General features: G+C 37.9%; 1 protein-coding gene across 2 annotated transcripts; it reads left to right on the forward strand.

Moving 5' to 3' along the window:
- Positions 1–6,123: 6,123 nt before the first annotated feature.
- LOC311284074 (NEDD8 ultimate buster 1-like) lies at positions 6,124–16,148 on the forward strand. Of its 2 annotated transcripts, none has more exons than XM_084398906.1 (15): positions 6,124–6,199; positions 6,368–6,583; positions 6,819–6,986; positions 7,062–7,126; positions 7,959–8,023; positions 8,103–8,270; positions 9,037–9,125; positions 9,381–9,487; positions 10,404–10,590; positions 10,690–10,797; positions 12,262–12,414; positions 12,491–12,637; positions 13,205–13,273; positions 13,365–13,551; positions 15,571–16,148. In XM_084398906.1, the coding sequence occupies exons 2-15, from the start codon at positions 6,467–6,469 to the stop codon at positions 15,729–15,731; spliced, it is 1,791 nt and encodes a 596-aa protein (XP_084255032.1). In that variant the 5' UTR covers positions 6,124–6,199; positions 6,368–6,466; the 3' UTR covers positions 15,732–16,148. The 2 variants fall into 2 exon arrangements, with proteins under 2 accessions (XP_084255032.1, XP_084255033.1); XM_084398907.1 differs by having other exon boundaries at positions 6,128–6,199; positions 6,403–6,583.
- The last annotated feature ends 299 nt before the right edge of the window (positions 16,149–16,447 follow it).

A 16,447-nucleotide genomic window follows, 5' to 3' on the forward strand; every position in this document is an offset into this window, starting at 1 on the left:
TCCAGGTCAAACGTTCTCCTTCAACGCAAGCTCCGGTCAGTGAGTCTGCAGTGGATTGTGCTGGCGGTCAGTGGCGCACACATCTGGACGCTCACCGCCTCACACACACCACATCTGGACATGCTCACAGGGGTCACGTGTCTTCTGAAGCCTCCAGCACGAGCTCAGACTCAGAACGGCTCTCGGACTCTCTCGATCTGAGGATGAAGAACGCCAGTGCTCTGAACCCCAGGACGTGTTCTGCTCCAGCGGTTCTAACCCGTCAGATGAGCTTCGGGAGTTATCGCTCCACTCCTGCGGGATCCAAACACCAGCCGTTCCCTCAGAGGAAAAGCCTGAGGAAGTCTGAGGCCGCCAGGAGACTCGGCCTGTACACGTCATTTTAACCAGGATAAACTGTGATGATACAAACCGACAGGAGCGTACATATCGCTTTACTGTATAATTAAGTAACCCTAATTTCTTAATTTATCTTTGTAAAGAAACCTCATTGATTAACTGGCTACTCTTTGCTGTCTCAGACGACGACATCACTTCCTGTCGGCCAGCGTAACTTCTGTTGGGTGCAATTCGCAACCTCACCACTATATCCACTAGAAAAATCACACACTGCACCTTTAATAGAACATTCGTTCAAAGTTATCTGGGGCCTCATTTATAAACGTTGCGTACGCACAAAAGAAGGCGTACACCCCTCTCTACGCAATAATTGGTATTTATAAAAAGCAAACTTGACGGGAAAATGTGCGGTCCTTCAAGCAAGCTCTGACCCAGGCGTACACACAAAAACGGGTGAAATGAGACATGGCGACACCGTCGGCAGAGGGAAGAAACACGTGAAAGTGTGTGAAACTGTCGACCGTTGTGTAAAAGAAATGGCAATACTGCCTCTCATAAATAACATGAAGACTTCACAAAGCAAGTCTTACAATTAACAGTCTACACAAACACCCGTTTGATCGATCTGCAGTGTAAAACAAACAAAATCAAACGAAGATTACAACAGAAATGCAATTTAACACATATTTGCAAAAAGATATAAATATGTTCTGCAATAATATTAGCATGCTATGCAATTCATCCTCATAACACATCTGAAGCTTGTCAGATGCAATCAAATGGATGGTAATAAAATGCCATGATGCCATCACAATGCGTAATGACGCACAATTGCTGATCATGCGCTTCACGCTTGCGCGTGAGTGAAGTTACGTTTCTTGGTTTTCCCTTTCTGTGTTTTGCCATGATTTCGAAATCGATTAATATTAAAGGTGCTGTATTTAGGATCCAGCGGCCTCTAGCGGTGATGTTTCAGATTGCAACAACAGCGCTCGTGCTCGTGAAAAGCAATAAAGTTACAACTGTAGTCTTTCACATTAGATAACGTTAACAAATGGTCGGCGTTAGCTGGCGAACTAATGATGTCTAACTTGAGCCAACTAAAGCACAAAATCACAATATATTTTACATGCTTTGAAGTATTGTTAGCTTACCTGTCCAAAAGGATGAAAGCCAACTCAGGCCTGTTTTTATACCTAAAACAAAGCGGAGGTCTCTCCATAATTCAAACGCTCTGCCAATGTTGATCCGTGTTTTCGTCCTGAGTCGATCCGATTGACGTTTGGCCTGACGAGCTTCAGCAGATAAATTTTTTTATTTTTATTTTTTTATTTTTTTGGAGTTTGTGTTGGAGTCTGTGTTGTGCTGGAGGCAGGTCGTTTTTTGGTGTTATCAGACTCCATGTCGTTAGCTGCAGTGCCGTCCAGTGTTGCCAACTATTTTCAATGGAAAGTAGCTAACGCCTCCCCTAAAAGTAGCTAAATGTCGCTAGATGATGTCAAACGACAATTAGCATATTCATGACGTCATCGCGGCGTACTTGCGTTCCGCCTGCCTAATGTTTTTTCTCATTAAAATCATGCTCACATACTGTATTTTAATATAACATAACATAATATAATATAATATAATATAATATAATATAATATAATATAATATAATATAATATAATATAATATAATATAATAGGCTATATAGCCGAATGTCCAATAAAGCTGTTCTCATTTACTAAATTTTTTTGTCAGACCGAGTAGCTATGAATGACTATTTTTTATCATCATCATCATAGACTTTATTGCAGACTCATGGTCCATACTTCATAAAAAACAACAGACGGCACAAAATTAAAACACATCACATTAAATACATATTATATTAAAAAAAAAAAAAAAAAAAAAAAAAAAAAAAGATTCTATCCTTTCAGAAGACAGTCATACCAGTGTCTCCAAAGTTTAGATGTGTAGCGTATGACGCTATATTCAGTGTTAGTCAGTATCATGATGACACTATTTCCAGACTCATTAAGTCGACAAATGAAATTGTACATTGTGTTTCTCAAAACAGCCTTCAATGTGTTAACTCGAGCAGACACAAACAAGTCACTGGCACTAGTCCATCTCGGCTTTTTTAACAAAAGTCTTAGTGCATCATTATAAGCCACTTGTAGTTTCTGAAGGCTGGCTTTTTTGTAGTTCCACCAGAGATTTGCTGTGTACAGTGAAGTACAATATGCTTTAAATAAAGTTAATTTAACTTCATCAGAACAGTAACCAAATTTCCGAAGGAGTACATTAGCTTGTGCATATAACATACGACACTGACGATAAATGTCCTCATCATCAGACAGACGGTCAGTGATCACATGACCAAGATATTTGACTTCATCACAGACCTTAAGGACATTACCAGACAACTTAAAGTCAGGGAATGTCATACGTTTGTCCTCTTTCGTTCGGCAGATCATGATTACACTTTTAGAAGGATTAAATTTGACATCATGTTGTTCTCCAAACTCAGAACACAGTTTGAGAAGATGCTGGAAACCAGCTGTACTGGGACTAAACACTACCAAGTCATCAGCATACATTAGATGGTTTACTACTGAACTTCCAACCATACAGCCCGTTCTGCACTGGTTTAACCGCTTAGACAGGTCATTCATAAAAAAATTAAACAAAACAGGGGATAAAATGCTTCCTTGTCTGACCCCATTGCAGACCTGAAAAGGAGCAGACACACAGTTTCCCCACTTGACCTGCATAGTCTGGTTTGCGTACCAGTATGACAAGCATCTAACTATATACCTAGGCACACCCGCTTGACATAGTTTATAAAATAATTTTCGATGATTCACACGATCAAACGCCTTAGAGGCATCTAAAAAACATATAAAAACAGATGAATTCTTGCTCTTATATGTGTAAAATCATCTGAATTGAGAGTTCGGGAACTGGGTGAACTAAAGCACTGTGATAGTGAGTATTATAAGTAATAAGCAAAAGAAAAGAAAGGAAAATAAAATGGTCAAACTAAATTCTTTAAATATATATATTTTTTAAAAGTCCGGCCGTGGAAACTGCTCATTCACGTCTGTAGCTGCCGTCCTCAGCCATTCACAGAACAGGGTAGACACAGAGAGAGGTGTGTGACCGCAAGGAGAAAGCAAATCTCGCGCTCGCAGGACTCATGCTGGCAACATTTGGAGGTTACCGAGGTTTGTTCAAAAAGTAGCTAGATAGTCGCTAGTCGCTTTTTTGAAAATTTGTCGCTAAAGGGGTCTGAAAAGTCGCTAAAAATAGCGACAAACGCGCTAAGTTGGCAACACTAGTGCCGTCGCAATAGACTGTATATATAAAACGGAGAGGCTCGGGAGCGCGCACGCACGTCACATCAGCATGAGACTTGTGAGACTTCACATAAAAATAGGAATACTGGCCTTCAGAGGTAATAGCAAAACGCGAAAAGTGGATCATTGTAATGTGTGATTACAACCCCTTCACAGACGGGCAATAAAAAAGATTCATTTTATAAAAAAAGTTACATACAGCACCTTTAACTTGTGGGCGTTAAACGGTCTATTTATGGGCAACTATGGGCGTGACAAAGCCGCAAAAGCTGCGCTACATTTAGAATTGATTGTGATTTATTAAGGGAAAACTGCGTAGGATGTGCGTGAGCACGGTTTTATAAACCCGAATATTTCTGTGCGTACGCACGTCCTATGATTCATCCGTACGCCACTTCTGACGTAAATCCTACGCAAAGTTTTATAAATGAGGCCCCTGGTCTCTAATAATGCTCTCAAAATTACATAATTCATGGAACTGTTCTGAAACGTTTCAGTTTGTTTGACATTTTTAAATGTTACTTGTTTCGGAATGTTCTTACGTTCTTAACCTCATGGGAACGTTCTTAGAACATGCTTTTGGCAAAAAAATGTGCAGTAAATATTTCATACTTTTTATTTGTTATAAAGGCCACCATAGTATTTTTACAGAAATTAGTTGACAGCAAAAACTGGCTATTTATCATTGAGTAGTTGGTTGATACTCATGTAGCTTGTGAAGAAAGCTCATATGCACTTGAAATATTGTTATACAGTATATTGATATGCAACGGTTTATAACACATAAACATGGATATTACAGGACTCAAGTTATGGAATGATGAGAGACACCATGATTTGCATCATATGTTTCCTTTGCATAGTTTGCACTATCACTAATTGTCTAATCAATGTTTGATATACACTGTAAACAATATTGTAAATAAAACAATACTATATCAGTCTTTCTACTTCAACATTTCATGTTTAATTCATTGTGTCACTTGTTTCTTTGTAATTATTGGTGAAAATTGTCTGCAAAGTAAGTTTCAGTGTAAATAATGCAAACACAATCAGTCTGTGTGTGATGGCCGCACTAGCAGCCACACATGGAAACAACTACTAACTTACAGTGGTAACTTTCATTTGTTTTGAGCACATTATATAGGCTACTATACAAAATAAATAACTGGACACACACTTTAGTTTAAAAACAGTTTTATTTGTTAACTTTGTTAATTTAGCTAATTTCAGATTCATTAAGTTTAAGTTACGTTCTATGAAATTAATACCTCTTTCTTTGAGTTACAGTTCTTGGGGAGTTGCTGCTGGGGGTCTCTGGCTGGCTGACAGGCAAAAGGACTTTCAACTGACTCTCAGCTGTTTAAATAGGGGATTGGATAATTGGACTGCGCCATGTTTTCCCGTATCATGGGGGTGGCAGAGTATTCCCTTTTTGAGATGTGTTCGTTTCTTTGTTAGGTATATTATCTTGTTATGATTATTTAATTGATTTATCTTTGGTCCATATCAGGTAGCATTGGTTTAACATGTTTTAGTTATTGTGGTTTGTTTATATATTATGTGTTTTGTTTACCCCCTTTTGTGTCAGAATGGCCTGATCAGCCACTATATAAGTTTTCCCCATGTCTCAGTCTAGTAGGCCTGTTGGTTTGTTCAGGTTTTGGGTTGTTCTGCCTATGTTATGGTTATGTTACCTGAGTTAAGTTCTGTTTAGTTGACCTCTTTTATGGGCCCAGCATTTTCTGTTATTCTTTAAATTAGTTTTTTTTTTTTTAAATAAATCTATTTTTTCTTGAAACCCTATTTTCTGACTCCTCATGCCTACCAGCTTGGTCTCTCACACTGTGTAACCTGACATATTTATGTAATATAAACATTGATGATTTAAAAACATCTCTATTGAATTATATATTAGGATTTATAATAATCAAATTGTATTATTAGAACAAAGTATGCTAACATATTTTTAAAAAATTATACACACACAGAATCTGTCACACACACACACACACACACACACACACACACACACACACACACACACACACACACACACACACACACACACACACACACACACACACACACACACAGAGAGAGAGAGTACATAACTATTAATATGACATATATTACATATAAATTGTTTCTCTATTTTTATTGACAATGTTCTCCAAACAGGTCCTTTATATCGAATGGAGTTAACACATTTTTAGCTGGATATATTACAAATTAGTGAAGTAAGTCATGTGAACTCTCAGGAACAAGTATTTGCATTTCCTCCTTTACGAGTGGCTTTAGATAAAATAGTGTTCTGATTAAATAAAAATATTAAATATTATTATATACATAAATCAAACATTTTTCAATAACAGTTCATCCCCAGTCCAGCAGGAGGTGCTAAAAGCAGCAACAAACAAAAAAAAGAAAAAAGAATCAGATGACGAGTGCGACCGGAAGTGACTGAACCAGGAAGAAAACAACAACAACATCACGTGTGCGCAGCGCAGCAGAGTGAGTGAGACGTCCTCAACATCTCGACAACTGATATATTTAATCACATTAACACATACACGACATGCACATATAAGTATATCATCTATATAAACCGTCTAAATGTGTCTAATCGCTGGTGTTGTTTTAAGCAGATATAGCGTATAATGGTTTATTCTGGATTTCTAGGGGATTTCCATCCATTCAAGAGCTGCTGGTTTCAGTTTCAGTTCCAGACGCGTTTGATTCCGATCCTCTTCATCTCCTCATCTCTGCTGGACTCGAGCGATGGACGAGCAGCACATCCAGAACCGGCTGATCGCTCTCCTCCGGCAGGACAACATCCGCCTGTGGCTCGAGCCCTTCACCACGGACACCGGGGACCCGGAGCTCCACAACTTACAGGTGAGCGAGCGGGTGTGTGTGTGTGAGTGAGTGTGTGTGAGTGAGTGAGTGAGTGAAGGAGATAGTGTGTGAGTGAGTGAGTGAGTGTGAGTGTGTAAGTGAGTGAGTGAAACACTTGTTCGATCACTTGTTTCACCTGTTAAATAAGCTCCTGTCACTGGTTTCAGTGTGTGTGTGAGTGAGTGAGTGAAACACCTGTTCGATCTCCTGTTTCTCCTTCATCTCTTCTGCTCAGGAACTGGCTGTGAAATACGCTCCTGTCACTGGCTTCACTGTGGAGGAAGTGATGTCATCGCTGGAGATCCTCAGGTCAGACACCAGCAGGAAAGATGAAGGGAATAAAGAGTTCAAAGAGACTTCAGTGGCTTCGCTTGAGCTCCACCTGCCCAGAGAAGAAGGAGAGGTGTGGGATCGTGCATTCAGATTCACTCTTACTCCACTGTTCACTGATTTAACTCTGTGTTTGTGTTTCCTTTAGAAAAAGAAACGGAAAGTTCATTTGAAAACCAAACTGGACATCACCACACAAGAGCTGAAGAACCAGTGAGTCCAGACGTGTTACAGTACAGACACTCTCAAAGAGATGAACAGCGAAATAACAATACAGGTGAAACTCCAAAATATGAATATTGTGCAAAAGTTCATTTATTTCAGTAATTCAACTTAAAAGGTGAAACTAATATATTATATAGACTCATTACATGCAAAGTGAGATATTTCAAGCCTTTATTTGTTATAATTTTGATGATTATGGTTTATGAAAACCCCAAATTCAAAATCTCAGAAATTTTGAAAATGTTCATAAGCTGAAAAATTATAAAATTATAACAAATAAAGGCTATTTCTATATAATATTATTAGTTTCACCTTTTAAGTTGAATTGCTGAAATAAATGAACTTTTGCAACAATATTTAAATTTTTCAAGTTTCACCTACAAATGATACAAACTGCATTAAATATGAAACTAAGTCAATTCTGATGTAAAGTTTAGTGTTGATTCAGTTCAGTTCAATAACTGTAAAGTTAATCAGTTATGTAACAAATTCAATTCAGTTCAATTCTATTAGCAGCTCTACAGAAGATTCAGGGTTGATTCGATTTAGTTCAGGGCTGATTCGACTCAGTTCAGGGTTGATTCGATTCAGTTCAATAATAGTGAAGTTAATCAATTATGAAACAAGTTCAGTGCAGCTCGACAGAAGACAATTGTGTCATTATTCAGTTCAGTTCATAACAGTGTTGCAGAATTGATCATTTATGAAGTATAAATGTTGATTCTTGGTGAATCATTTCTGAAGTGATTCACTCATTTGAACAGTTCTGTCTCATCCTCTGATTCCTGTGTTTGATTATAAACTTCTTCTGCTTTTTAAGGATAAGTGAGGAGTTTAAATGCAAATACTTCAATCTGATTTTGTCTGGAAAGAAGCTGTCTCCAGGTAAACGACTGACGCCGATTTGAACATTTATTCATCCATTGATCAGCGCATGTTGTAAGACGAGCCGTGTGTGTTTAAGGGATGCGGCTGGATGAACAGAACGTGAAGAACAACAGTAAGATCATGGTGCTGAACGTGACGTCGGATGAGGTGAAGAGTGTAATGCTGGAGGAAGAGGAGAAGAAGCGCAGTCAGGATGAAGGAGTGCAGAGGACACAGAAGGGCTTCCAGATCCTGTCAGAGAGAGGTGAACATCACACACGTTCACACACATGTTCTACACCAGATCATCTGGGCCTTGATTGGTCAACCCAGTGTTGATAATATAAGCTGTGACGTTAAACATAATACCTAATACCTTAATCATAATGTTTAAATTAATATTAAATTAATAAATAAACATTTTTTTATCAATTATATATGTTACATACATGTTATATACATATGTAAAAGATATACATTTTAAAATAAATATTTTTAAAAAATTAAATAAATATCCTAATTATCACATAAAAGAAATATGTACATACAAATGGTCAATTATACTTATTACACGTATGTTATATGCATATAAAAAAATATTAATTTTAAAATAAATAATTAAAATCTAACAAAAATGATTTCTTCTTTAACTTGCAACCTAATCTAATAAACCTGCTGTTGATAAAAACCGGCCACTTGATAAATTGCTTTTGTTTCTCTTTTGTAAGTTACTTAGTATAAAAGTGTCTGCAAAATGCATAAATTTGTGTGTGTGTGTATATATATATATATATATATATATATATATATATATATATATATATATATTTAAATATATTTGTATACTAATAAATACATACTATTGCTGTCAAATAGATTAATCGCATCTAACATAAAAGTTTGTAAATATATATGTTTTTACATATACGTGTGTGTATATATATATATATATAGTAAATTATGTACTAGTTGGTCAATAGTAAATCATTTTAATAATAATAATAAATATTGTGCACTTGTGTGTCCCTCAGATGGGAGTGAGGATCCGACCACTACCCCGTTTTTAGAGATCGCAGATCAGAAAGGAAATCCACTCCAGATCCCTGACGAGGAGAGGAAGGTGATCGTCTTCATGTTACTGTATCGATACATGTCCTGAAGATTATTCTGAATGTGTCATCCAGCCTCCTGAAACTCACAGATGAAATATGAGTCTAGAATCCTTCAGAAGATTGGTTTAAAAGTGATCAGTGATACTCTGACACTGTTTTCCTCTCATGATCATTGCTCCAGCACATCATTACGAGTGTGTGTTCAGACAGACAGCAGTGCTTGCATTAATATCCCATCTCTTGAATTCCTCTCCCGATCTCAGGCTCTGATCCTGGCGATGGGTTTCCATGAGAAAGGCCGATCTCTGCTGAAGAAGAGAGATCACAGCGCCGCTCTGTGTCATCTACTCCTCGCTGACGAACAGTTCAAGTACGGCTTCATCACACTTTACATTAATCATGACATCAATAATTCATCATGACTATTCACTGCAGTCACTTAATGTGTATGCAAAATATAATCTTTGCAGTGGATAAATTACTATTTATATGCATAAAGGCAAAGACCAGTAATAATACAATCAATAATGCTTAAAAAAGATCAATTTATGTTTAGAATGCAGATATTACAGCAACATCAGTGCGGTTAGATTAGATGTTCAAGCTGTAATTTAGTATAAAGCAGGGTTATTATCATTAATTGAAACTATTAAAAACATTTCTGTTAATCAAAATATATTAAAATATAAATATTAGTTTAAACTAAAACTTAAACTAAAAGAAAATGAGAAAATGTTGGCTTTTGGAAATAAGTTTGCATAAGTTGAAGCACTAAAATTATTGACTGGAAATAAATAAAAATAAAAATAAATTAAACCTTAATAGCAATATTTAAAATAAAATAAAAAACGAATAAAATGACTAAAAATTTAACTAAAATTAACATGAAACCTGAAAATATAAAAATAAAAGCTAATTCAAAATATTAATGAAAGAAAAATGAAAGCTAAAATAACACTGGCATCAAGCTTCATACAAATATAAAATTTTGACATTTAATGCCTGAGTAATTTTAACACACCGCTGTCCTGCAAACTCTACAGTTATGATCTCTTAGGTTTATCATTATATAAAGAAATGCATGAAAAAGACCAATAATAGTTCAGTATGCAAATATTACAATGACATCAGCGCTGTTCAATTTTGATGTTAAACATTCTGAGAAATCTGTAATTTTACAAGTATAAAATGTTTTCCACTTGAGGAATTTGAATGCGATGCTCTCATGCAACTCTGATGTTGATGTTCCTCCAGTAAGTGTAACTCTGATGTTGATGTTCCTCCAGTAAGTGTAACTCTGCGCTGCTGAACACGGTGGATAACTACGCCGTCCTGCAGCTGGATATCGTGTGGTGTTACCAGGCTCTGGGACAGCTGGACTGCCTGAACGACGCCAGACAGAGACTGTCCCGGGCCGAGGAGTGTTTCCAGAGGTGTTACGGAGAACAGCAGAACCGACTGAGGCAGATCAAGGTCTGTGAGCGTGTGTGTGACACTGTTCTTCACCTCACATGCGTGTGTGTGTGTCTCTGTGTGTGTTTACTGCTTGATCTGTGTGTTTCTGGCTCTCAGGGCCACACTGGAGGAGAAGACGTGCTGTTTCTGAGGCTGTATCTTCTTCAGAGTGTGCTGGCGTACCACGAAGGAAACAAGAACCAAGCCTCGTACAAGCTCAAAGAAGTAAATGCTCTGAGATTTGATGATTGTGTCTCTATTATTGTGTCTATTTACCTCTAAAAGAACCTGTACTACTAGCAGTGCTGATTGTGAATCATCCCAGAGATCTGAATCTTTTGATTCTTTTGACTGTTCAGTGATTCATTTGGTGACTCTTCCTGTAAGTCACCTGTAGATTGAAACCAGTGAAAGTCCAGTGAGAATTCTGAGTGAATCTTTTAATCATTTGCTCAACACGTTTGTTTTAAAACTCAGATCAAACCCTCATTCGTGTATTCTCACATTAATGCTCTAGATAGTGGCAAATATATTTCCTTATTATGGGAGTTTATGTTTTTAATTCAATTTCCATCTTTTCTGTGGTGAACGTTTAGAATTGACTCCACAGATTATAAAAAAAATTGATTTAAAATTTTTTTTTATTGTAAATATTCTGGATTAAAATCAAGCCCTCGTGAACGTCGGAAGATATCCAAGTCATATTTAACACCAAAATCAATATATAAAATGATAAATAATAAAAATGCTATGAATACATTTTGCATTGCAACATTTAAATACATTTAATAGACCATATAGAAATCATAAAGGAGTCACTTTTGAAGCATTTTATTGTTATTACTGTATAACAACAATAACATAATTCATAATTGACTCCTTTGATTCATGTGGAATGTGACTGTTTTGATTCATATGGAATATGATGACTCATTTGATTCTTATAGAATACAACGTGTTTGATTCTTATAGAAAACATGTTTAATTTTTATAGAATACGACTCATTTAATTTTATAGAATATGACTTGTTTTGATTTTTAGTATATGGCTGGTGTTATTCTTATACAATATGACTCATTTGTTTACTTAGAACAGTGGTTCTCAACTCCAGTCCTCGGGACCCGTTGCTCTGCACATTTTGTATCTTTTTATTGTAAAGATATATCTTTTTATTGTATATTTTGTCTGTCTTATCTGACACACTCAGTTCAGTTCATGGAGTCTCTCTTAATGAGCTGATGATCTGATTCAGGTGTGTTAAATAAGGGAGACATACAAAATGTGCAGAGCAGCGAGTCCAGAGGACTGGAGTTGAGAACCACTGACTTAGAATATAACTTGTTTGATTCGTCTGGAGAGTGATTAGTTTGATTCTTCTAGACCATGGGTCATTTGATTCTTCTTGACCATGACTCATTTGATTCTTCTAGAGTGATTAGTTTGATTGTTCTAGACCTCGTTTGATTCTTCTAGACCATGAGTCATTTGATTCTTCTAGAGTGATTAGTTTGATTCTTCTTGACCATGACTCATTTGATTCTTCTAGAGTGATTAGTTTGATTGTTCTAGACCTCGTTTAGACCATGAGTCATTTGATTCTTCTAGAGTGATTAGTTTGATTGTTCTTGACCATGACTCGTTTGATTCTTCTGGAGAATGACTTGTGATTGTGTCTCTGTGTCGGTCAGGTTGAGCGTCTGTTCGGTCAGTTGTGTCTGGACCCGGATAAGATCACACAGCTGATGAGTTTGGGTTTCTCTGAGCAGGACGCTCGTCTGGGTCTGAGAGCCTGTCGAGGAGATTTATCAGAGGCCGTGCTGCACATCACACAGAGGAAGAAGGTGTTACACTATAAACACGTAAAGCACATGTTCACTCGTGACACCTCAGAATTAAACGTGTGCTAATGCCCATCAGGAGAGGAAGGAGATGAAGGAGAGAGAGCGAGAGAAGAGGAGACGACGTCTGCAGGACATCAACACACTGGTGGAGCTGAGCTTCAGTAAGAGAGACGCGGCCCGAGCCCTGCATCAGGCCAGAGGAGACGTGGACAAGGCCTATAACGTGAGCTCACACACACACCAACACACACACTCACACACACACACACACACACACACTGGTGGAGCTGAGCTTCAGTAAGAGAGACGCGGCCCGAGCCCTGCATCAGGCCAGAGGAGACGTGGACAAGGCCTATAACGTGAGCTCACACACACACCAACACACACACTCACACACACACACACACACACACACACACACACACACACACACACACACACACTGGTGGAGCTGAGCTTCAGTAAGAGAGACGCGGCCCGAGCCCTGCATCAGGCCAGAGGAGACGTGGACAAGGCCTATAACGTGAGCACACACACACACACACACACACTCATGATTAACGCTGAGATGTTCTTCTACAGATTCTGCTGGACGGCGCTGAAGCTCAGACTCACACACACACACAGACACACACACACAGACACACTCTCATGATTAACGCTGAGATGTTCTTCTACAGATTCTGCTGGACGGCGCTGAAGCTCAGACTCACACACACACACACACACACACACACACACACACACACACACACACACACATGATTAACGCTGAGATGTTCTTCTACAGATTCTGCTGGACGGCGCTGAAGCTCAGACTCAGAATCAGAGATCAGAGCGACAGATCAAGCTGGATCAGGTGTGTGTTCCTGTGATTTACATACAGACTTCAGCTGTGAGATCATGAGCGTGACGTGTGTGTGTGTGTGTGTGTGTGTGTGTGCGTGCAGCTGGTGTCGCTCGGCTTCCAGCTGGATATCGCAGACTCAATGCTGAGGCTCATGGGAGATGATCTGGAGTTGGCCACACAGATGCTGCTGGATAATCAGGGTGTCGTTCCTCCTGAACTCCTGTCTCCTTCTCCTCCATCCTCTTCCTCAGAGGAGCCCAGCACCTCCTCCTCCTCCGACAACACCGGTGAGATCCACAGAGAAAACACACGATATCAGCAACAGGAAACATCAACAACAACAAAAATGCATATTACAAACATGCATAAATATGTAAAATGCCATTATTTTTTCTTAATAAAATTGCATTCATAAGTCCACCTACAAACATACACATATATATATACACTCACCTAAAGGATTATTAGGAGCACCTGTTCAATTTCTCATTAATGCAATTATCTAATCAACCAATCACATGGCAGTTGCTTCAATGCATTTAGGGGTGTGGTCCTGGTCAAGACAATCTCCTGAACTCCAAACTGAATGTCAGAATGGGAAAGAAAGGTGATTCAAGCAATTTTGAGCGTGGCATGGTTGTTGGTGCCAGACGGGCCGGTCTGAGTATTTCACAATCTGCTCAGTTACTGGGATTTTCACGCACAACCATTTCTAGGGTTTACAAAGAATGGTGTGAAAAGGGAAACACATCCAGTATGCGGCAGTCCTGTGGGCGAAAATGCCTTGTTGATGCTAGAGGTCAGAGGAGAATGGGCCGACTGATTCAAGCTGATAGAAGAGCAACTTTGACTGAAATAACCACTCGTTACAACCGAGGTATGCAGCAAAGCCTTTGTCAAGCCACAACACGCACAACCTTGAGGCGGATGGGCTACAACAGCAGAAGACCCCACCGGGTACCACTCATCTCCATTACAAATAGGAAAAAGAGGCTACAATTTGCACGAGCTCACCAAAATTGGACAGTTGAAGACTGGAAAAATGTTGCCTGGTCTGATGAGTCTCGATTTCTGTTGAGACATTCAGATGGTAGAGTCAGAATTTGGCGTAAATAGAATGAGAACATGGATCCATCATGCCTTGTTCCCACTGTGCAGGCTGGTGGTGGTGGTGTAATGGTGTGGGGGATGTTTTCTTGGCACACTTTAGGCCCCTTAGTGCCAATTGGGCATCGTTTAAATGCCACGGCCTACCTGAGCATTGTTTCTGACCATGTCCATCCCTTTATGACCACCATGTACCCATCCTCTGATGGCTACTTTCAGCAGGATAATGCACCATGTCACAAAGCTCGAATCATTTCAAATTGGTTTCTTGAACATGACAATGAGTTCACTGTACTAAAATGGCCCCCACAGTCACCAGATCTCAACCCAATAGAGCATCTTTGGGATGTGGTGGAACGGGAGCTTCGTGCCCTGGATGTGCATCCCACAAATCTCCATCAACTGCAAGATGCTATCCTATCAATATGGGCCAACATTTCTAAAGAATGCTTTCAGCACCTTGTTGAATCAATGCCACGTAGTAGAAGGCAGTTCTGAAGGTGAAAGGGGGTCAAACACAGCATTAGTATGGTGTTCCTAATAATCCTTTAGGTGAGTGTATGTTTGTAGGTGGACTTATGAATGCAATTTCATTCTGTAAAAAATATATATTATAAATATGCATATGTACACTATGCATATATAAAAATGTAAAAAATGCCATTGTTTATTATTAATAAAAAAATGCATCTATATATATACACATACAAAAATAACAATAACAATGCTTTATATTAATGACATTGAATACAAAAAAGATACATGTATATTAAGCATATAAAAAATATATACATTATGTATTATTAATAAAAATAAATAAATATGTATATATAACTGCACCCACAAGCATTTCTGTTATACATAAATATAGATATAAAAATAATAATGCCATTCTTTATTATTAATAAAAATAAATAAATATGCATATACAACTGCATTCACAAACACACATATACGTACATTCATATGCACACACACACATATATATATATATATATATATATATATATATATACACACACTTAGATATAAAAAGGACAGTAATTTGTATCAGTGACAATGAATAACATGACAAATTAATTTTGTTATTAATATTATAAATATGCATATTTGTTATATTATGCATGTGTATAAAAGGCCATTATTTATAATGAATGAAGTCTCAGTGATGCAGATGTTGAGGAGCTGTGTGTGTTCAGCTTCAGCTTCTAGTACTCTGGATGAGGAGTTAGTGAACGAGGCTCTGGAGGACATTCCCCGACACGAGGAAGACTATCTGGACCTCACGCTGGATGAAGAGCAGGAGCTCATGACCCGCATCAGATCCTGTCTGGACAAACAGCCCTCGTCCTCCGGATGAGGAGAGGAGATCCAGCGGATGAGGAGAGGAGTTCATCCAGAGTTCAAACGTTTAGTTTCTCCTCCACATTCATGTTTCACACGTGTGTTTGAGTTCAAAACGTTTGATGCTTTTCCGTTTTCAAATAACAGTGAATCTTAAAAGGACTTTAGATTTATATAAATAATAATGTTGATTTCAGTAAAAATTATTTTAGTTTCTACATGAATGACGACATGTATAAAAAGAAAGAGAGCTTTATTTAAAGATCAGGGGAACTTGAGTTTGTTTGATTGATGGTGATTTTAGACACTAATTTCACGATCCTGTTGAATGTAAGAGCTTTTAGTTTTACTCCGTTCTGATTCTTCTGTTCATGTTCATACGGTTCATCTTAAGAAGATGTTAATAAAGATTCACTCGTGAACATTTACAGTGTGTGTGGTGTCGATCTCATTTTTCATTCTGCAGTCTTCATCTCATCAGGAGCTGAACGCTGCTCTACTGATCTCAGATATGTGTACAGTCATTTCTCATTCAATACCACTGAAATAATGTTCAGCTGTTAACCTTTTGTTTTTATAAGCATATCTAGTCCCTTATAAGTCATATAGTGCTGATGACCTAATGATACTGTGTTACTTTGACAAATATTTTGTGGTTTTATTTATATAACTTTTTTATGAGCTCCAAATAAGACAAAATAAAATATTTGTACTTTTATAAATGTATTTTTT

The sequence above is a fragment of the Rutilus rutilus genome (assembly GCF_951802725.1).
Source record: "Rutilus rutilus genome assembly, chromosome: 24".
Lineage (NCBI taxonomy): Eukaryota > Metazoa > Chordata > Actinopteri > Cypriniformes > Leuciscidae > Rutilus > Rutilus rutilus.